The 20890-nt window shown below is 50.5% G+C and overlaps 1 protein-coding gene and 1 pseudogene across 3 annotated transcripts in view; one reads left to right on the forward strand and one right to left on the reverse strand.

The window, feature by feature from the left end:
- Nucleotides 1-16820, reverse strand: part of CKM (creatine kinase, M-type) — a 196118-nt gene extending 179298 nt beyond the window's left edge. The window contains exons 1-8 of one of the 2 annotated variants that reach the window (XM_083754112.1): nt 16668-16820; nt 14195-14410; nt 11140-11294; nt 10484-10616; nt 7402-7573; nt 5375-5498; nt 4092-4281; nt 1418-1851 (exon numbers count right to left, since the gene is read on the reverse strand). In XM_083754112.1, coding sequence (XP_083610238.1) covers nt 1673-1851; nt 4092-4281; nt 5375-5498; nt 7402-7573; nt 10484-10616; nt 11140-11294; nt 14195-14387 — 1146 coding nt within the window. In that variant the 5' untranslated portion in view covers nt 14388-14410; nt 16668-16820 and the 3' untranslated portion in view covers nt 1418-1672. Of the gene's footprint in view, nt 1-1417; nt 1852-3598; nt 4282-5374; nt 5499-7401; nt 7574-10483; nt 10617-11139; nt 11295-14194; nt 14411-16667 lie in introns of those variants that run through there. The other variant, XR_014567764.1, reaches the window with a different exon arrangement.
- Nucleotides 8137-9545, forward strand: LOC310850498 (annotated as a pseudogene). Its single transcript has 2 exons — nt 8137-8341; nt 8967-9545. The product of its transcript is annotated as an uncharacterized misc_RNA (transcript).
- Nucleotides 16821-20890: the final 4070 nt, after the last annotated feature.

Genomic DNA, 20890 nt, shown 5'->3' on the forward strand with positions numbered 1-20890 from the left:
TGTCAAAAGCCCAGCCCTGTGAAACTCTTGATTCTGGTGATGGCAGGGAATGTCTGTAGGACCCTGACACTCACACCTTCATAATCTCTTCTCTCCAAGCTGGGCTACCCAGTGGCCCGTCTGCCCCAGAATCCTCCGCCAAATGTCCCTAAGGACCTAGGCACCTATTTGTCTACTTGCACTTTGGCGTGCTTTCGAGCTGCTAGGTGGGCAGGAGCTGGGACCGAGCAACGGGAGCTCACCCCGTCACGGGGATTCGAACAGCCAACCTTCTGATTGGCAAGTCCTAGGCTCTGTGGTTTAACCCACAGCGCCACCCGCGTCCCGCAGGCAATTCATAGCCCTTGTAGCTAGCAGTAATCAATGGCCTTCTCTAATTCCCAGATGTGCTTTTGGCCTGATCGAGCAGGCCTCTTCTTATTTACTTATGAGGAGCATTCTGGATCAGGCCCAGGGACCATCACGCCCAGCCTCCTGCTCCTTCTGTTGTCAAATACTACTACCACTACGAACCCAGGAATCAGATAGACTGCCTCTGGGCCTGGAGGTTCCATTAGAAGAGCCCATTGGCCCATCTAGTCTTCCATCCTGTTCTCACAGTGGTCCAAAGTGAAGCCCAAAGGCAAGAGACCTGGGTGCGAGAGACCATTATGGGAAATATGCAACCGGGATCAGAACACAAGAGCATCTCACTGCACACAGCTTTCCTTTCAGACCCCGCCGGCTTTTCTCCCTCCCCGGGGAAGAAAAACTGCAAATGCAATTGTACAGTGGTACCTCGGGTTAAGTACTTAATTCGTTCCGGAGGTCCGTTCTTAACCTGAAACTGTTCTTAACCTGAAGCATCACTTTAGCTAATGGGGCCTCCAGCTGTTCTGTTCTCATCCTGAAGCAAAGTTCTGAAGCCGAGGTACTATTTCTGGGTTAGCAAAGTCTGTAAACTGAAGCGTCTATAACCCAAGGTAAAGGTAAAGGGACCCATGACCATTAGGTCCAGTCATGACCAGCATGACTAAGCCGCTTCTGGCGAGTCAGAGCAGCGCACGGAAACGCCGTTTACCTTCCTGCCGGAGCGGTACCTATTTATCTACTTGCACTGGCATGGTTTCGAACTGCTAGGTTGGCAGGAGCTGGGACCGAGCAACAGGAGCTCACCCCGTCGCAGGGATTAGAACCACCGACCTTCTGATCGACAAGACCAAGAGGCTTGGTGGTTTAGACCACACCGCCACCCGCATCCCATTTGCCTTCACTGGCAGGACCCCTGACAGTTAAGTCCAGTCGCAGACCACTCTGGGGTTGTGGTGCTCATCATAGAATCATAGAGTTGGGTCCCAGGGGTCATCTAGCGCAACTCCCTGCAATGCTTACTAAAAAATACCTTTTTTAAAAAAAAAAAAAAAGCACAAGAGACTCCTTTTGGGAGGAGGCAAGGCTCTGGGGGCCGTAATTCGCTTTATTAACTCCTTCCACTAGGACTCGGGTGTCACGAGCGTCCCGGCTGCCCCACCCCACCCCAGGCGGCCCTCCGCCCTCCTTCGCAAGAGAAGGGAGGGCGCCCAGGGACAGGGCGGTGGGTGGCCGGGAGTGGCAGGGTTGGGGTCACCCCCCCCCCCGGAGTCCAAGCCCCAGTCCACGCGGGGTCAGCAGGACGGCGGCCGCGGGAAACCTCTCACTTCTGCGCAGGGACCATGTCATCGATGGCCTGGCCCTTCTCCAGTTTCTTTTCCATCTCCACCATCAGCTTCACGCCGTCCACCACCAGCTGCACCTGTTCCACCTCAGAGGAGCCCAGGCGGTCAGCGTTGGAGATGTCGAAAACGGCGCCCACGGCCTCTGTGTCCACACCACCTGCGGGGTTTTTTGGGGGTGGGGGGAGAGTCGCCGTTAGTTGGATCAGACCCTCCGGAAACTGGAAGTGGGTTGCTGAGCCCATAGGCCGCCTTTCGTTTTGCAACTTTCAGTTTCCAGTAAGTGCTTGCAAGTCGCAACAAGCGACTCGGCCATTTGAAATACCGTATTTTTTGCTCTATAAGACTCACTTTCTCCCTCCTAAAAAGTAAGGGGAAATGTGTGTGCGTCTTATGGAGCGAATGCAGGCTGCGCAGCTATCCCAGAAGCCAGAACAGCAAGAGGGATTGCTGCTTTCGCTGCACAGCGATCCCTCTTGTTCTTCTGGCTTCTGAGATTCAGAATATTTTTTTTCTTGTTTTCCTTCTCCAAAGAATAGGTGCGTCTTGTGGTCTGGTACGTCTTATAGAGCGAAAAATGTGGTGTATTTTGCTTAAATGAATAGGATTTAGTTTATGGTCGGTAAGCAGAATGCGTGTGTGCAATGACGCAGCGGTCGTTGCTTGCCGTTACGCTATACGTTAACATTTTTTATTAGTATTTTGCATTACGCGACATTTTCGGAAGGTAAAGCAAAAAGAATTCGGCTTTCTGGTTTATGCACTTTGTCATTAAACCATAGACTTACCAGGCTAAATGGTGCCTGCGCTGCCACAGAAATAATAGCTGGTCGGAATTCCTCACACCCCCAAAATGTATTTTTTAAGACAGCTTGCTGGATAAATTTCCCCCCTAAAATTGCACTCCCTACTGAGACAGGAATCCGTTTTGTAGAATCGTAACCTCTAAGGGTTATCTAGTCCAACCCCTTGCAATGCAGGGATCACAGCTAAAGAATCCCTGAGAGATAGTAAAGGTTAAGGGACCCCTGACCATTAGGTCCAGTCATGGCCAACTCTGGGGTTGCGGAGCTCATCTTGCTTTACTGGCCGAGGGAGCCGGCGTACAGTGGCCAGCAGGACTAAGCTGCTTCTGGCGAACCAGAGCAGCGCACGGCAATGCCGTTTACCTTCCTGCCGGAGCGGTACCTATTTATCTACTTGCACTTTGAGGTGCTTTCAAACTGCTAGGTTGGCAGGAGCAGGGACCGAGCAACGGGAGCTCAGCCCATCGTGGGAATTCGAACCGCGACCTTCTGACTGGCAAGTCCTAGGCTCTGTGGTTTAACCCACGGCGCCACTCACATCCCCCCTGAGAGATAGCCACCTAATAATAATAATAAATTTTATTTATACTCCGCCCTCCCCAGCAAAGACCGGACTCAGGGCGGCTAACACTCGATATAAAACGATTGAAATACATTAAAATGCAGTCTCCTTTCAGTGGAAACTCAAATCAAAAACTTTTTGGGGATGAAAACGTCAAATCTTCACCAAGGCCAACTATCCAGACTGGTCCTACGTGGGCCAGAAAAAACCCAGGGAAGTCCCCAAATATGAGTTCCAGCACAGAAGGAGAAAGGGAAAAAGGAAGGAGAGTCCATCACCGTCAGAGGAAGTCTATTCCGTTCCAGGTGGTGGAAGATGTTTAAAAATAAGCATCTGCCTGGGTTATTTTTTTCTTGTGGGGTGGATTTCATAAAATCGTAGGGACCTCCAAGGCTCGTTGAGCCCCAAACCCTTGCAATTCGGTGCTAGCAAACCATCCCTCAGAAACCTCCAAGGAAGGAGAGAGTCTCCTGAAAGGAATCTCCTTCTGGTCGTCCGGAATCTATCGCTTCGGGCCCTGCTGGCTCCCTCCTTGATGCAACAGCCCTTCAGATATTTGAAGAGGGTCATTGTATCTGCTCTCGGCCATCTCTTCTCCAGGCTAAAAATACCCAGCTCCCTCAGGAATCCCTCATAAGGACTGGATTCCAGACCAAAGATTTATCTCTGCAAAGAAGCACATTCCCCAGCCCCTTCCCCTCACCCCTCTGCCTAATTCAACATGCAGTCATTGAACTGTAAAGCTAGAGGGGGACACCCAGGGGTCATCTACTCCAACCCCCTGCAATGCAGTAACCGCCAGTCAATTGCATGGCACGAGACGGGCGAGGGGGGGCCACAAATAACAGCACGAGCCTAACCCTGTCTACTCAGAAGTGCATGGACTGAATCCCCCTCCCCCGGGGCTCGCTCCCAGGTAAGTGGGGCCAAGGGAGCGATTAAAAATAAAATCAAGTCCCTAGTCCCTTTGAGGTGCCACCAGCTTGTCTTATTTCTGGAAATAAGGATGGAAATCCCCTCCTGCCCTCTCACCTGTGCCACGTTTCTGCAGACGGAGACGCGTGAGGATTTCCTCGAACTTGGCATGCTTGCTGAGATGGGGCAGTTTGACGTGGACACCCCCACGCAGCCCAGTGCCCAGGTTAGAGGGGCAGGTCAGAATGTAGCCCAAGTGCTCGTTCCAGCTGAAGGGATGGCCAGCTTTCTTGAAGATCTCCTCAATCTTCCCCGAGAAAAAGGAAAAGATGAGCAGGATGAGAGATTATTATTATTATTATTATTATTATTATTAATTATTTATGCCCCTCCCATCTGGCTGGGTTTCCCCAGCCACTCCCAATCAAATGTTAAAAACAATACAGCATTAAACATTAAAAACTTCCCTAAATAGGGCTGCCTTCAGATCGCTTTTAAAGAAGCTCCTTCAGTCTTTTATCTGCAAAACTGGGAATGTCCATTGTAGGAATTTGTAGGGAGCTAGCAGTGCCCAGGACTGGGAGTTTTCATTCATTTATTTCATGAGTAGGCAAACTAAGGCCCGGGGGCCAGATCCGGCCCAATTGCCTTCTAAATCTGGCCCGCAGACAGTCTGGGAATCAGCATGTTTTTACAGAAATAGAATGTGTCCTTTTATTTAAAATGCATCTCTGGGTTATTTGTGGGGCATAGGAATTCGTGCAGCCACACTAAACGATTGATTGGTAAGCAGTGTAGAACGGGTCTTATATGGCATCTGTGATAGTGCCAGTTTTGCCGATCAAGCGGGCACATATGGGGCGAGGCACATTTGGAGTGAGGTAAATGGGCTTCAAGTGGTTATGAACTGCAACAACATTAACTCGGTCCAGAGGGACCTCGGCAGCCGGCGCAGATATTTGAGCACAGGTGCTTTGGGGTGCCAGGGCCTCCCTCCTGCTAGCAATTGTGGCAAGCATCCCGGACCTCAAACCCAGTTCAGCCAGTAAAGAGGCAGAACTGCAGGTGGTACCAGCTTGGACACTGTCAACTGACCGCAGCCTTCCTGAGTCACCTGTGAGCCTGTCAGGTGCCTGCCAACAAATTGTAGAATTGTAATAAATAGTTGTTGGCAATGAGAATTGTAGAATTGGAAGGGACCCCCAGAGGTCCTCTAGTCTAACCCCCTGTGATGCGGGAATCATGCATCACATGATGCTCCCCTGCCTGCCAGGGACTGTCGCTCTGGGCTACCGTTCTCTGCCAGCCCAAAACCCCACAGCTCTCCCCACGTGGCCTCTGAGACAGCCAGGAGCCCTCTCTCCCCCCCCCCTTCACAGCAGCCCCTCTGCAATGCTCACCTTCTGCAGCCCGACGCAGAAGCGCCGGAAGACCTCCTTCATGTTGCCGCCCTTCTGCATGGAGATGACGCGGAGGTGGTCCTCCTCATTCACCCAGACCAGGAAGGTTTTGTTGTCATTGTGCCTGGGGGGGGGGGGGCGCAGAGGGGAGAGTGTGAACGCCGCAGGCCTGAGGGCCTCAAACCTCTCGAGTGCATTGGAGGTACTGGGACAGCACAAAAAGGCATTGAAGCACACCAGGAATGTAATTATTATCATTTACACATAACACTGGTCCTGAGAGATCTGCATTGGCTCCAGTACGTTTGTGTTGGTGCTGACCTCTAAAGCCCTAAACGGCCTCAGTCCTGTATACCTGAAGGAGCGTCTCCATCTCCATCGTTCTGCCCAGACGCTGAGGTCCAGCACCGAGGGCCTTCTGGCAGTTCCCTCATTGCGAGAAGTGAGGTTACAGGGAACCAGGCAGAGGGCCTTCTCGGTAGTGGCGCCCGCCCTGTGGAATGCCCTCCCTTCAGATGTGAAGGAAATAAGCAGCTATCTTATCTTTAAAAGACATCTGAAGGCAGCCCTGTTCAGGGAAGTTTTTAATATTTAATGCTGTATTGTGTTTAACACTTGATTGGAAGCCGCCCAGAGTGGCTGGGGAAACTCAACAAGATGGTAACAGATAGGTAGCCGTGTTGGTCTGCCATAGTCAAAACAAAAAAATTCCTTCCAGTAGCACCTTAAAGACCAACTAAGTTAGTTCTTGGTATGAGCTTTCGTGTGCATGCACACTTGGTATCTGAAGAAGTGTGCATGCACACGAAAGCTCATACCAAGAACTGACTTAGTTGGTCTTTAAGGTGCTACTGGAAGGAATTTTTTTGTTTCAACAAGATGGGTGGGGTATAGATAATATATTATTATTATTATTATTAATCATCATCATCATCTTTATCATGATCATTTCTATCCAACCTTTCTACCAGGGTATTCGAGGCAGCTTTCAAACCGTATGGTATGAATGCATTTTGCACTGGGGGTATGTTGTATGGTGGTGTATATATGCAAAAATGCACATAGCCGAACTGCCCCCTGCACGACCATCCTTACTTCGCAAGCAAGGCGAATCTGGGATGCTCTCGCGAGATCTCGTGCGCCCTCCAAATTCCCACCAGAGAAAGGCTTAGAAGCACTTCCCATGCCAGCAAAACCTTGTGCAAAAGGGGCTTTTAAGTTGTCCGCCTTGCATGCAATTAATCTGCAGGATTTAAACCAGCTTTCAACCGCGTAAGGTGGAAACCAGACGATATAATTGCACACATGACGTGATTTGGCGCTATAATGCAGGTACTCAGTGCAACACTTTCAAAAACGGGGAGGACACGTAGAACAGGGAGCAAAATGTTTGTATCGTTTGCAGAAAAAACCTATCTATGCTATATTTTTGCAAGCCGCACAATGCAGTTTGGGTGGCCCCTGCTCCCTTAAACATTTTGCAAGCTGCGAAGGAAGGGCGTGAGAGGTTGGGTGGAGCTGGACGTGCCCAGAGTGGCTGGGGCAACCCAGTCAGATGGACAGGGTATAAACAATAAAATTGTTCTTGTTGTTGTCACTGAATGAAAAAGGTAAAGGACCCCTGACAGCTAAGTCCAGTCGCAAACGACTCTGGGGTTGTGGCGCTCATCTCGCTTTATTGGCTGAGGGAGCCGGTGTACAGCTTCCGGGTCATGTGGCCAGCATGACTAAGCTGCTTCTGGCGAACCAGAGCAGCGCATGGAAACGCCGTTTACCTTCCCGCCGGAATGGTACCTATTTATCTACTTGCACTTTGACATGCTTTTGAACTGCTAGGTTGGCAGGAGCAGGGACGGAGCAACGGGAGCTCACCCCGTCGCGGGGATTCGAACCGCCAACCTTCTGACTGGCAAGCCCTAGGCTCTGTGGTTTAACCCACAGCGCCACCCGCGTCCCTCTGTCACTCAACAGGATGTCCCTATTTTCATCAGAAAAACGTTGCAGGGTATCAATGTGCTGCTGATTACCAGATGCCTCTGGCGTCGGGCCAGTCCCGGGCCATGCCTGAGGCGAGCAGGAGAGGAGAGACGGGCTTGTCGAAGAGGAAGTGGTCGTCAATGAGCTGCTGCTGTTCTGCGTCGGTCATGTTCTTCAGAGGGTAGTACTTGCCCTTGAACTCTCCGGTCAAGCTGTTCAAGGCTGTGGAACAGGGGGAAAGGTAGGGAGGTGAGCTGGGGAGAGAGACCAAGTGGAGGAGGTGTTGGTTTGCAAGCCCCCTCCATAGAGACTGGCCCCTCTCACTGTCCTCAGAGCTTGCTTACCGGTAACCTCCTCTGGCTGATATCCAGACAGACCAGGGAGATTTTGATAGGCGACATTTTCCCAAGCGTGGGTAAAATGCACAACCCCTCCCTCCTGCTTCAGAAGTCAGAAATCTATTTACATGATGTTTATTTCTGACATTACAGCACTAGAGAAAAACACGTCCTTTCAGTTCAGTTCTTCCAGCAAGTCTGACAAACTTCCTGAACATGCGCAGTCAGAAGGTTTCAAGTTACACTCTTCACAAAGACTTATCCAGCCTGTGAACGTCCTGGGAAAATCTTCTTTCCCGCAGATAAGCGCATCAAACTGGCTGTCTGCAGCGGTGATGTTTCCATATACTGACAGGAGGCCACTCCTAGGCGCTGACCATTTCGTAGAACCATAGAGTTGCAGAATTGGGAGGGACCCCCAAAGGTCATCTAGCCCAACCCGCTGTGATGGAGGACCATTTGGACACAGCCTGCATGGCCCGCTATGATGCATGGGAGTGTGGACCAAAGGGGCCTTACAGCCACGACCGCCTATCTCTAGCAGTTGCTGTCTGGAAGTGTGGCTCGCTATTTCATCCTGTGACACCCACACATTTTGGCGGCGGCGCTTATTTACCATTTTGTTTCCCCCCCCCCAAGGTTCTACACTCAGGTAGGAATATAAGATGGGGGACGCCTGGCTTGCCAGCAGTACATGTGGAAAGCATCTATGGGACTTTGTGGACCACAAGCCAAACATGAGTTGACTGTGTGATGCAGCAGCAAAAAAGGCTAACGCTAGACATCACCTAGCCTACAAAGGTCTGTATAGTTCAAGCTCTGGTTTTCCCAGTAGTGATGTATGGAAGTGAGAGCTGGACCATAAAGAAGGCTGGTCGCCAAGGAATTGATGCTTTTGAATTCTGGTGCTGGAGGAGACTCTTGAGAGTCCCATGGACTGCAAGAAGATCAAACCTCTCCATTCTGAAGGAAATCAGCCCTGAGTGCTCACTGGAAGGACAGATCCTGAAGCTGAGGCTCCAAGACTTTGGCCACCTCATGAGAAGAGAAGACTCCCTGGAAAAGACCCTGATGTTGGGAAAGATGGAGGGTGCAAGGAGAAGGGGACGGCAGAGGATGAGATAGTGGGACAGTGTTCTCGAAGCTACCAGTGTGAGTTTGACCAACTGCAGGAGGCAGTGGAAGACAGGAGTGCCTGGCGTGCTCTGGTCCAGGGGGTCACGAAGAGGCGGACACGACTAAACGACTAAACAACAACAACGAAAGCGAGGAGTGAGAGGAGTTGACCATCAGCTGCCCTGTCCCACCTAAGTCGGCTCGCCTGTCGGGGGTCATTCCCAGCCCAGCTGCCGGCCAAGGCCTGAAGGTGCAGAAAGTTCTGGTGCAGCCCATCAACCTCATCTTCAGATACCTACAGAATAGGTCCAGAATTCAGGTGTGGCTGTATGAACAGGTGGACATGAGGCTAGAAGGCTGTATTATTGGATTTGATGAATATATGAACTTGGTTCTGAATGATGCTGAGGAGATTCAGTTCAAGACAAAATCAAGGAAACAGCTGGGTTGAATCATGTTAAAAGGAGACAATATTACTCTTCTGCCGAGTGTTTCTAACTAGAAATAGCTATTGAGTATGTTTTGCTTATTATTTTAATCTTTAAACCTATAGAAGAAAATATGCAGTGGTTTAATGGTATCACTCCCAATTCTACATTCGGAGTCTGAAGAGTGAAGAATGAAGCCAGTTACTTAATTTGTGCTTGCATAATTTTCAATAACTTTTCTACATTGGTGTTGAATTGTAGTTCTTTATAAATAAAACTTTTTGTTAGTAAAAAAAAAACAAAAAAACACACCAAGGTCTTAATATGCCAGATAAAAGCATGTTTTGTCCATCTGTCCACAGCACATTCTGAATGGGGGGGGGGGGCGTCTCTCCCAACTTTGAATTTTGGGTGTGCTTTGTAGCTGAGGGTATTTTCCCTCATTCTTTTGATTTGGGGTATATGTCAAATTTGAAGCTTCGTGAACTGACATCTGTTAAAGACCGGATCCCATTGCCTGCTATTTATTAAACACAGAAGTAAACATCATCAGACCTTTGCCAAATACCTCATGCCATTGCATGTCAGCTCTCAAACAAATGAGACTGAAATCAAACGCTGCCCAGAGTCAGCAGATATTTGGCGAATGTCTGATGGATATTCATCCCGAAAGAGATCCTGAGCACATTGTTCCCTCTTGATTCTAGAGGCTGCAAAAAGCCCTCTTCACTGCACTTCAAACTTAGAATTTCTTCTTCTTGTAATCTAGTTTGGCCCTGCAAAGGCTTTTCAAAAAAGACACCCTAAACCTACAGTTCCCAGGCCTCCTTAGGAAGAAGGAATGACTTAAATTAGTGTGAATAGTGCCGAAAAGGCCCAAAATTAGGGGGAATGCACTGATCTTTCAAAGAGAGAGCCCTTAAGACATTCCCAGTTCCTCTTGTCACCTTAAGAACATAAGGAAAGCTGGCTGGATCAGGCGAAGGGAGTTCAAAAACTCCACAGGAAACCTACCAGCAGGATTCGAACACAAGACCACGCTTCCCTCTTGCGGTTTCCAGCCACTGGTATTCAGGAGCACAGCTGCCTCCAGCTGTGGGGCCCAGAGCCCAGCCATTGTGGCTAACAGCCCTCTCCTTCTCCCTGAATTTGTCTAATTGTATTTCGAAGCCATCCAAGTTGGTGGTTCTGCAGTTCAACTCTTGCGCTACCCAGAGAAGGAATCTGTTTTGCGATTCTTCCAGCCTTACCAGTGATGGAGAGGTTCTCAACAGCCCGGCGCTCTCCGCGGCTGCAGTGGGGGGGCAGGGTGTACCCCTTGATGCTGCGCCCAGTCCTCACACGGCTGCTGAGGACATAGTTGGGGTCCAGGTCATCTCCACCCTGTGGGGAACAGAGAGGCAGAGGTCTGCCGTCAGTTGGCCAGGCAATCCCCTGACACACCTGCCTTTCTCACAAGCACGGCGGTCCTTTTCCATTCCATGCCAGCGTCTGAACCGGCCCCCCTCCCAAGTCAAACCACGAATCTGTCAAGCACAGTGCCGTCTCTTCCAGCCTTTGCCAACCTGGCGCCCTCCAGGTGTTTGGGGCAGCAGCTTGGCAAAGGCGGGTCTACTCTGACTGGCAAGAAGAGCCTGGCTGCTGGATTGGGGCAAATGGGGCCCATCTAGTCCAAAACTCAAGTTCCCTGCCTCTTGTGGGAGGGAGTTCCACAGGCTAACTCTGCCTCTGTCCTTCCTTTTATCTGCCCTGAATCCAGGTTGATCGTTGTCGCTGCCTCCTGTGCAGGTGAGTTCCCTTGTTCAGGAAACCAGGCACTGGGGGGGGGTTAAAATTTGCATGTCCAAAGCATGGAACTACGGCCCAGCCCTCCAGCCCCTCAGCCCTGGCCAGTCCTGGTTCCTACCTTCAGGTTCTCGTGGTTCAGGTCGGTCTTATGCTTGTCAGTTGGCTTGTAGCCGCCATGACGGTCCCGGATGACAGGGTCAAAGAGTCCGCTGAATACGGTATAGCTCTCTTCATCACCAGCCACACAGCCCACGGTCATGATGTAGGGGTGGCCTGTGTGTGAACGAGGGAGGAGGCGTTAGATTAGAAGGGCCTGAAGCAGCGTTCTTCATTGATGGCCATCTGCCAGGAATTATTTTAGCTGTGATTCTCTCGTTGCAGGAGGTTGGACTACATGACCCTTGGGGGGGTGAGTCCCTTCAAACTTTACAGTTCTATAATTCATAAATAATATGATCAGGGACATATTGCCCTGCCCCTTAAAAAGCGGATGACTCCCAGAGGCCTGTGGGAATGGGATTAGAGTGTTCAAAGTGGGAGATTGGCGGGTATGACCAGTGGGGTGCTCTCTTTGGCAAGCCTTGTTGAAAAGGAACAGGCACTGCACATGAGATCTCACGCTGCAGGGTCAGGGAATCATAGAATTGTAGGCTCCTGTGTTAAGAGCTCCAGCTCATTTTGCTTATTTCCCATGCTCTGTGCATTAGTATAAAAAAGGTAAAGGTACCCCTGCCCGTACAGGCCAGTCTTGACAGACTCTGGGGTTGGTGCGCCCATCTCACTCAAGAGGCTGGGGGCCAGCGCTGTCCGGAGACACTTCCAGGTCACGTGGCCAGCGTGACAAGCTGCATCTGGCGAGCCAGCGCAGCACACGGAAACGCCGTTTACCTTCCCGCCAGTAAGTGGTCCCTATTTATCTACTTGCACCCGGGGGTGCTTTCGAACTGCTAGGTTGGCAGGCGCTGGGACCGAGCAGCGGGAGCGCACCCCGCCGCGGGGATTCGAACCGCCGACCTTTCGATTGGCATGCCCTAGGCGCTGAGGCTTTTACCCACAGCGCCACCCGCGTCCCGTGCATTAGTATAGAGACAACCAAAACCACAAGTATTTCCCTCCAGTGTCTTTTCCATGCTATGATGCAATTGTTTTCTTTTCTTTGTTGTAAGCCGCTTTGAGCATGGTTTTTGCTGTGTGTGTGTGTGTGTTTGTGGAAAAATTGCATACAAATGAATGAATGAAGCCTGTGTCTCTGCTGGAGACATGCAGAATTATACTCATGGTTTTATGTGCATTCTCCACAAATTGAACCCAGCAAGGGGACTTGGCTATTTAATCCAGGAGGAGTCAGCTGGAAACCAGTTCCTGTGGTTGGCTGGAAGTCAACAATCCCAGTAATATTTGCAACTTGCAAGAGGTTTGTTTGGGCTTTTGCATGTAATATGTGGGTCCTTGTATTCATACTAAAGCTGGGGACCTGATTTGATAAATTGTTATGGTATAATCTTTGGCCACCTCATGAAAAGAGAAGACTCCCTGGAAAAGACCCTGATGTTGGGAAAGCTGGAGGGCACAAGGAGAAGGGGACGACAGAGGACGAGATGGTGGGACAGTGTTCTCGAAGCTACCAGCCTGAGTTTGACCAAACTGCGGGAGGCAGTGGAAGACAGGAGTGTCTGGCATGCTCTGGTCCAGGGGGTCACGAAGAGTCGGACACGACTAAATGACTAAACAACAACAAATCTTTTCTCAAGGGACGTGGGTGGGGCTGTGGGTTAAACCACAGAGCCTAGGGCTTGCCGATCAGAAGATCGGTGGTTTGAATCCCCGCGATGGGGTGAGCTCCCTTTGCTCGGTCCCTGCTCCTGCCAACCTAGCAGTTCGAAAGCACGTCAAAGTGCAAGTAGATAAATAGGTACCGCTCCGGCGGGAAGGTAAATGGCATTTCCGTGCGCTGCTCTGGTTCGCCAGAAGCGGCTTAGTCATGCTGGCCACACGCCGGCTCCCTCGGCCAGTAAAGCAAGATGAGCGCCGCAACCCCAGAGTCGGTCACGACTGGACCTAATGGTCAGGGGTCCCTTTACCTTTAATTTTTTCTCAGTTAGGAACCTAGGAAGCTGTCTTATGTCAAGTCAGACCCACTGGCCCATTGAGCCAAGTGTTCCCAACACTGACTGGCAGCCTAGCTCTCCAGGGTTTCAGAAGGGTGACATTGCCAGGGCCATAGCTGTCAACAGTCCCTTATTTGGCGGGAAAGTCCCTTATCCCAGGGCCGTGTCCCGCTGCTGTCCCTTACTGACGATGTCCCTTAAATTTCCCGGGTTTCAAAGGAAGCAGCTCCTCTCCCTCCCTCCCTCCCTGCCGGCCAGGGAGGAGGGAGGCTCCAGCTGTGTTGCTTGGCTGTGTTGCTCACCCAATAAGGAGTCTGAGAACGACTGGGGGGTGGAGCTTGCATGTCTTGTGCTGATCAAATCGGCCACGTTGCCTGGGGACTCGCCTTTGCTCAGCACTTCCCAGCGGAGAGGTGACAGTGGTTTTCCTTGCTGCATCCCCTTTGCCGGGTTGCTGCGCTGTGGGAACCCCGCTTGAGGCTTCGTTTGGCTGCTGGCTGGGCTTTCTGCCTTTGGCTCGGAGGGGCTCAGAAGTTGAACATACCTGTGCCCCTTGGAAAATCCCTTATTTGGGACGCTGATCCCTTATTTTCGAGGCTGCTGGTCCCTTATTTTCAAATCTGTAAGCTATGGCCAGGGCTCCCAGGCAGATGTTCTGCCACAGGGACCTTCCAATTAAATATCCACGGGAAACGGAGTTGTTCTGAATTATAGGTGCTATTCCTGCATTGCAACGGGTTGGAACAGATGACCTTGGGATCCCTTCCAGCTCAGCTCTCCTGTGATTCTCATGCCTTGCTACTCTTTCTAGCTGCTGGGGCTCAAAGCAGGCTGGACTCTGGACTCTTTTGTTTCCTCCCCCTTCCCCGCCCCCCACCCCCGGCCTCCACCCCCCACCCCCACTGTGTGGCAAATGCATTATGCAAACTGGCCGCCAGAGGGAGATGGCAAGCCGGATTGGGGAGAAATTGCATGCCTGGCTTTGGGTGACCACTTTGCCCGCAAAGCAAAGAGAGATGCTCAGTGCGGGTTTAGCGTTTGCTTCGTCCAAGAGGCAAGACCCACCTGGGTTGTCCACACCGGTCTGGATGCAGTCGTCCAGGGTGAAGCCGCTGGGAGTCTCCTTGTCGCGCAGCTTTTCGTAAAGCTCCTTGGTGAGGACCTTGGCCATGTGGTTGTTGTGTTTGGAGAGGTCAGGGAACTCCTCATCACACTTGTAGTTCAGCTTGTATTTGTTGTGGGTGTTTCCGAAAGGCATGGTGGCGGGTGGCGGGGAGAGTCCTGTGGCAAGAAAGCAGGGCACAGCGTTGGGGGCTTTTTAAGTTTGCAGGTAGGTGCAATAGGGCTTTATAAAAATTACCGTATTTTTTGCTCTATAAGACTCACTTTTACCCTTCTAATAAAAGGTAAAGGTACCCCTGCCCATACGGGCCAGTCGTGTCCGACTCTAGGGGAAATGTGTGTGCGTCTTATGGAGCGAATGCAGGCTGCACAGCTATCCCAGAAGCCAGAACAGCAAGAGGGATTGCTGCTTTCACTGCGCAGAGATCCCTCTTGCTGTTCTGGCTTGTGAGATTCAGAATATATTTTTTCTTGTTTTCCTTCTCCAAAAACTAGGTGTGTCTTGTGGTCTGGTGCGTCTTATAGAGCGAAAAATACGCTATGTGTGGCATGGAGATAGCAGAGAGAGAGAAGTTTTTCCACTCCGCAAGGTAAAGGTAAAGGGACCCATGACCATTAGGTCCAGTTGTGGCCAACTCTGGGATTGCGGCGCTCATCTCACTTTATTGGCAGAGGGAGCCGGCGTACTGCTTCCGGGTCATGTGGTCAGCAGGACTAAGCTGCTTCTGGCAAACCAGAGCAGCGCATGGAAATGCCGTTTACCTTCCCGCCGGAGCAGTTCCTATTTATCTACTTGCACTTTGACGTGCTTTCAAACTGCTAGGTTGGCAGGAGCAGGGACTGAGCAAAGGGAGCTCACCCCGTCGCGGGGATTCGAACCGCCAGCCTTCTGATCGGCAAGCCCTAGGCTCTGTGGCTTAGACCACAGTGCCATCTGCATCCTCTCTCCATAACGCAATGAGACTGAGCGTTGGATGATTTTGGACGGAGGAAAGAAAGTTGTCCTTCGTACAGCACATAGTTAAACTATGGAACTCGCTGCTGAAGGAAACAGCAACAGCCACGAACCTGGATGGCATTAAAAGAGGATGGAGAAAATTCATGGAGGAGGAAATGCCTATTGCTATCTATTAGCCATAACGGTTATTGCTCTGCCTCCACCATTGGAGGCAGCAGTGCTCCTAAATCCCAGCCGCTGAAAACCACAGGAGGAGAGGAGAGGGCTCTGCGTTCGAATCCTGTTTGCAGGTTCCCCAGAAGAAGCATCTGGGATGCTGGACTTGTTGGGCTGTTGGCCTGAACCAGCAGCCAGGCTCTTCCGAGGTTCTTAATGAGGAGCCTATCCACTTTCTCCACCTCCTTCTTAATTTGCCCAGCCGTTTTTCTTGAGATCCGGGAACTTGAAGCATGCAAAGCACACCGGCAGCCCCTGTGGCAAGGGCTGTTCCATGGGTCTGAGCTTATTCTAGATATGCATTATTATTATTATTATTATTATTATTATTATTATTATTAATTCCCCTTGCGCCCAGCCTCTCTCCTGGGGAGTGGAGAGTTCCCAAGGTGGCGAGGAATCCCATTCCCAGCTCTGCGGCCTGTCTGTATGGAACCCATATGGAGAGGTCAAGAGGGGCGCCCCCTGGGTGCCAAGTGGGTGGGGAGTTGTGGGGCAGGGCGCGTGCAGGCTCCAGCACTCCTATCTAGTTGCCGCCATTGGAGAGCCAGGGATAATTTTAGCCCTCGGCCCCTCGGAAACCGGTTTATTTATAGCCGACTTTCTTGTCCACAAAAGGACCCCCGATGGCGTGGAAGAACATTTTGGCTGCCAGCTCAGCTTGCATTCCAGCGGCTACTTTTGCAAAGTGTCAGCGGTCCCCAGATCCAAGTGCCCAGCGAGGAATCCAATCTCCAGGCGGGGTGAGGGGGGTGGGGAGGGAAGCGGGGAAAGCACTCTGCATGCAGCAACGAAGGAGAGAGGGGAGAGTTTGGCAGGCGCTTGCAGGAGGGCTGGCCAGTGGGCGCATGCCAGGGTCTTCCTGGACCTTCTCTCCAGCTCACAAACAGCAAGGACGTCCGTCTAGGGCACTCAGCAAGGTCATTGCAAGGTTTGGGGTCACTGGCGCCATTTGGGGCCATCCGAAAAGAAGGGCAGCTCTAGGAGCCTGGCAACCCTATACTTGGCCATTCTAGGGGGCGAAGCACCGAAGCAGATTGCTGGAGTAGGGGTCCCTGCTGGCGCCCCAAATTCTCTGGACTGCCACCCACGCTCCCCATCCACTTGACAGATCAAATTCCAGATTCTAAAAAATCTGGCCTGCTTTGTAGGTGACGCACCTGCAGCTGTTGCTGCCCATTTCTCTGTCCTCCCTTCTCCCACCCCACGCGCCCAAATCTGGGAACCAGAGACGGCTGTTACCTGAAAGGGAGAATCAAATCCTGCAAAATCCCCAGGGGCTTGGCGCTGCCTTGTCTCACTCCAGCACAACAGGTGACCCGAAAGCCTGGCTCAAGGACCTAGACATATATACCCTGTGCCCCGCTGCCATTGGCCGAACACTGACAAGCAGCCAGCCTCCGATTGGGCGTTGCTTCCCCGTCCATGCTTGAAATTTGGGTCAGGAGCTTTCTTCGCCTCCGTCCCCTGATGGAGCACAAGCAACTCCTGCAGGGCTCTCCTTTTCCCCCCAGAGGCAAAGCTCAGCCCCAGGTTCTGCTTCCACAATGCAGGGCCCAAAAATACGTGAAGCGAGTGGATTGGAGCATGTGCAGAGTGCTCCTTCACAATGTGTCGGGACCAGGACCTGGCTCTTCTTATGTAATTAAAGTGCAAAAGAAGAGGTTGCTGGGTCAGGCCCATCTAGTCCTCCAGAATCCTGTGCTCACATAATACCCCTAAGAACCTGGGAATGTCTCTGGAGCTGTCTCTGGAGCTGGAGGTTATAATAATAATAATTTATTATTTATACCCTGCCCATCTGGCTGAGTTTCCCCAGCCACTCTGGGCGGCTTCCAACCAAGTGTTAAAAACAATACAGCATTAAATATTAAAAACTTCCCTAAACAGGGCTGCCTTCAGATGTCTTTTAAAGATAGGATAGCTGCTTATTTCCTTCACATCTGAAGACGGGGTTGTTCCACAGGGCGGGCGCCACTACCAAGAAGGCCCTCTGTCTGGTTCCCTGTAACCTCACTTCTCGCAACGAGGGAACCGCCAGAAGGCCCTTGGAGCTGGATCTCAGTGTCCAGGCTCAACGATGGGGATGGAGACGCTCCTTCAGGACCCAGGCCATTTAGGGCTTTCGAGGTCAACACCAACACTTTGAATTGTGCTCGGAAACGTACTGGGAGCCAATGCAGATCTCTCAGGACAGGTGTTATGGTGTCTCGGCGGCCGCTCCCAGTCCCCAGTCTAGCTGCCGCATTCTGGATTAGTTGTAATTTCCGTGTCACCTTCAAAGGTAGCCCCACGTAGAGCGCATGGCAGTAGTCCAAGCGGGAGATAACTAGATCATGCACCACTCTGATGAGACAGTCTGCGGGCAGGGAGGGTCTCATCCTGCGTACCAGATGGAGCTGGTAGACAGCCGCCCTGGACACAGAATTGACCTGCGCCTCCATGGACAGCGGTGAGTCCAAAATGACTCCCAGGTTGAGCACCTGGTCCTTCAGGGGCACAGCTGCCCCATTCAGGACCAGGGAATCCTCCACATCTGCCCGCCTCCTGTCCCCCAAAAACAATACTTCTGTCTTGTCAGGATTCAACCTCAATCTGTTAGCCGCCATCCATAAGAACATAGGATGAGCCTGGTTGCTGGATCAGGCCAATGGCCCATCTTGTCCAGCATCCTCAGGGGCCACCCAGATCCTCGTGAGCAGGATTCAAGCCCAAGAGCCCTCTCCCCTGGGCCAAACTCTGCTGAATCAGACAAATGGATTCATCCTGGCGTCCTGCTTCTGCTATCCAGATGCTTCTCAGAACGCGATGGTGACAAGAGCCCACCCATCCCTAGGAACTGGTATTCAGAGCTAGACTGCCTCTGAGCATGCAAAGAGGCCTGCGTCTGATCCTGTACTCTGTTCTCATAGTGGCCGGCCAGATATTCCAATATTCCAACGGGAAGTCCACCAATGGGGCCTGAGTAGATCTGCAGCCCTCTCCCCACTTCTGAGACCCCTCAGTGGGTATTCAGAGGGGTGCCTACTCTGAACACAGCCATCTTGCCTAGTAGCCTTCGATAGCCCTTTGCTCCCCCATAAATCGGTCCAACCATCTTTTAAAGCCATACGAGATCCTGTAGCGGGGAGTTCCACCGTTTAACTCTGCACTGTGCGATTTCTAACAGTTGAAAAGAGGTTGAGTCGAGGATAATTTTTTGTAAAGTGTTTTTTAAAAAAGTTTGGCAGTCTTTTACTTTTTTTACGTAAACAACGTCAAGAACATCCAAAGTGTTCTGGTGAGAGATGCCAGCTCGACTCCTGCCAATGAGCGCTGGCGGTTGAGGACGAACCTTTGGAAACGGAAGCTGCGAATGCACAGAACTGGGCAAGTTTTAATTTAAGGCCACAACAGAGTTTCTGTGGCAGGTTGCTACCGTATTTTCCGCTCTATAAGACACACCAGACCACAAGACGCACCTAGTTTTGGAGGAGGAAAACAAGAAAAAAAATATTCTGAATCTCAGAAGCCAGAACAGCAAGAGGGATCTCTGCGCAGTGAAAGCAGCAATCCCTCTTGCTGTTCTGGCTTCTGGGATAGCTGCGCAGCCTGCATTCGCTCCATAAGACGCACACACATTTCCCCTTACTTTTTAGGAGGGAAAAAGTGAGTCTTATAGAGCAAAAAATACGGTATCTTACCTCTTTTCCTTCTCCTTTCACTTGAATTTCTTTACTGCCTTCTTTAAGTTACAAACATGTCTGTGTACCTTATTGAAAATGAAATGGAAATACGTATATTTAAAGACAAAACTCTGCTGCAAGAAGAAAAACTGTCTATGTCCTGAAAATCCCAACATTCACCTTATTTGGGTGCCCGTGGGTTCCGGTGTTAGGCGAGACAGAGAGAGGCCTTTCTCTCTCCAATTTCTCCATGACATGCCTAATTTTATAAACTTCTATCACGCTGCCTCTTCCTCAGCTTTCCTCTAAACTGCAGGCTCCATCCCTCTGATACTTTTCGTGGCCCTTTTCTGTCCCTTTCCTAACTGTAAAGGTAAAGGTAAAGGGACCCCTGGCCATTAGGTCCAGTCGCGGACGACTCTGGGGTGCGGTGCTCATCTCGCTGTATTGGCAGAGGGAGCCGGCATACAGCTTCCGGGTCATGTGGCCAGCATGACTAAGCCGCTTCTGGCGAACCACGGCGCAGCGCACGGAAACGCGGTTTACCTTCCCGCCAGAAGGTATTTATCTACTTTGACGTGCTTTCAAATTGCTAGGTTGGCAGGAGCAGGGACTGAGCAACGGGAGCTCACCCCGTCGCGGGGATTCGAACCGCCGACCTTCTGATCGGCAAGTCCTAGGCTCTGTGGTTTAACCCACAGCACCACCCGTGTTCCTAACTGTACAGCATCCTTTTTGCGGTGAGGCAGCCAGAACACTACAAGGGATTGGACCAGATAACTCTTTAGTTCCCTTCCAGCTGTACAATGCTATGATTCGATGATTCCCTATTTGTAGAGCAGCCTTACGTTAATTGGCGGTTTTGTTTTCAGATTCTTCCCTAATGATTCCTGGCAGGATGTGTGCCTTTTCGCACAGCTGCTGCACCTGGGCAGCCCTTTGAGCTGCCCTGGCACAGAGATCCAGACCAGACCCCTTCTGCCTCCATCCAATCGCTCTCGCCCTCCCTGAGGACCCTCTGAGTCAGAGACCATTATCACCCTCTGCACCAACAGGTGCCAAGTATTTGTCGTGGGCAGAAGGACCTTCTGTTTTTGGCTATCCTTTGGCAAGCAATTGCAAAACCGCCTATCATTTGTTGTTGTGTTTTTTAAAAATTTTATTTAACATAATTATTACAAAATATAAGCAAAATATTGCAAATACATACATACATATATATTTCAGATAAGCACACACATAAAAAAGAACAACAAAGGAAAAAGGAATAAAAGAAAAAGGGAGAAAAAGAAGAAGGAAAGTTGGAAGAATTTCTTCCCAATTTATTCCACAGATATGTCAATGACTGGCTTCCATCGCTTACACTGCACTTCCTATATACATTTTAAGCAAAATTGTATCTGTTATTCCGTATTTTCCCCACACAATCTCATACAAATATTCTAATCAGTCAGTTTTCTAAATCTTTCATAAACCTATTCTAAACACAACCAATACCTTACATTTAATCTTTGTCTACATAAATAACACTGGGCAACAATTTTTTACTTTTTGAATGTCTAGATTTCTACAACTGATTTAGGGTATTTTTGGTGTGGCTGGGGAAACCCAACCAGATGGGCGGGGTACAAATAATAAATTATTATTATTATTATTATTATTATTATTATTATTATTATTATTATTATTATTTTGCACTGCAGAATCAGGAAATGGCATCCATTTCTCTCCATCAGGTCAGGTTTACTGTAAACTGAATGATGGGCATTGATAAAGGTAAGTACACGTAAATTGCATGTT

Source organism: Podarcis gaigeae, assembly GCF_964106915.1.
Source record: "Podarcis gaigeae genome assembly, chromosome: 8".
Taxonomy (NCBI): domain Eukaryota; kingdom Metazoa; phylum Chordata; class Lepidosauria; order Squamata; family Lacertidae; genus Podarcis; species Podarcis gaigeae.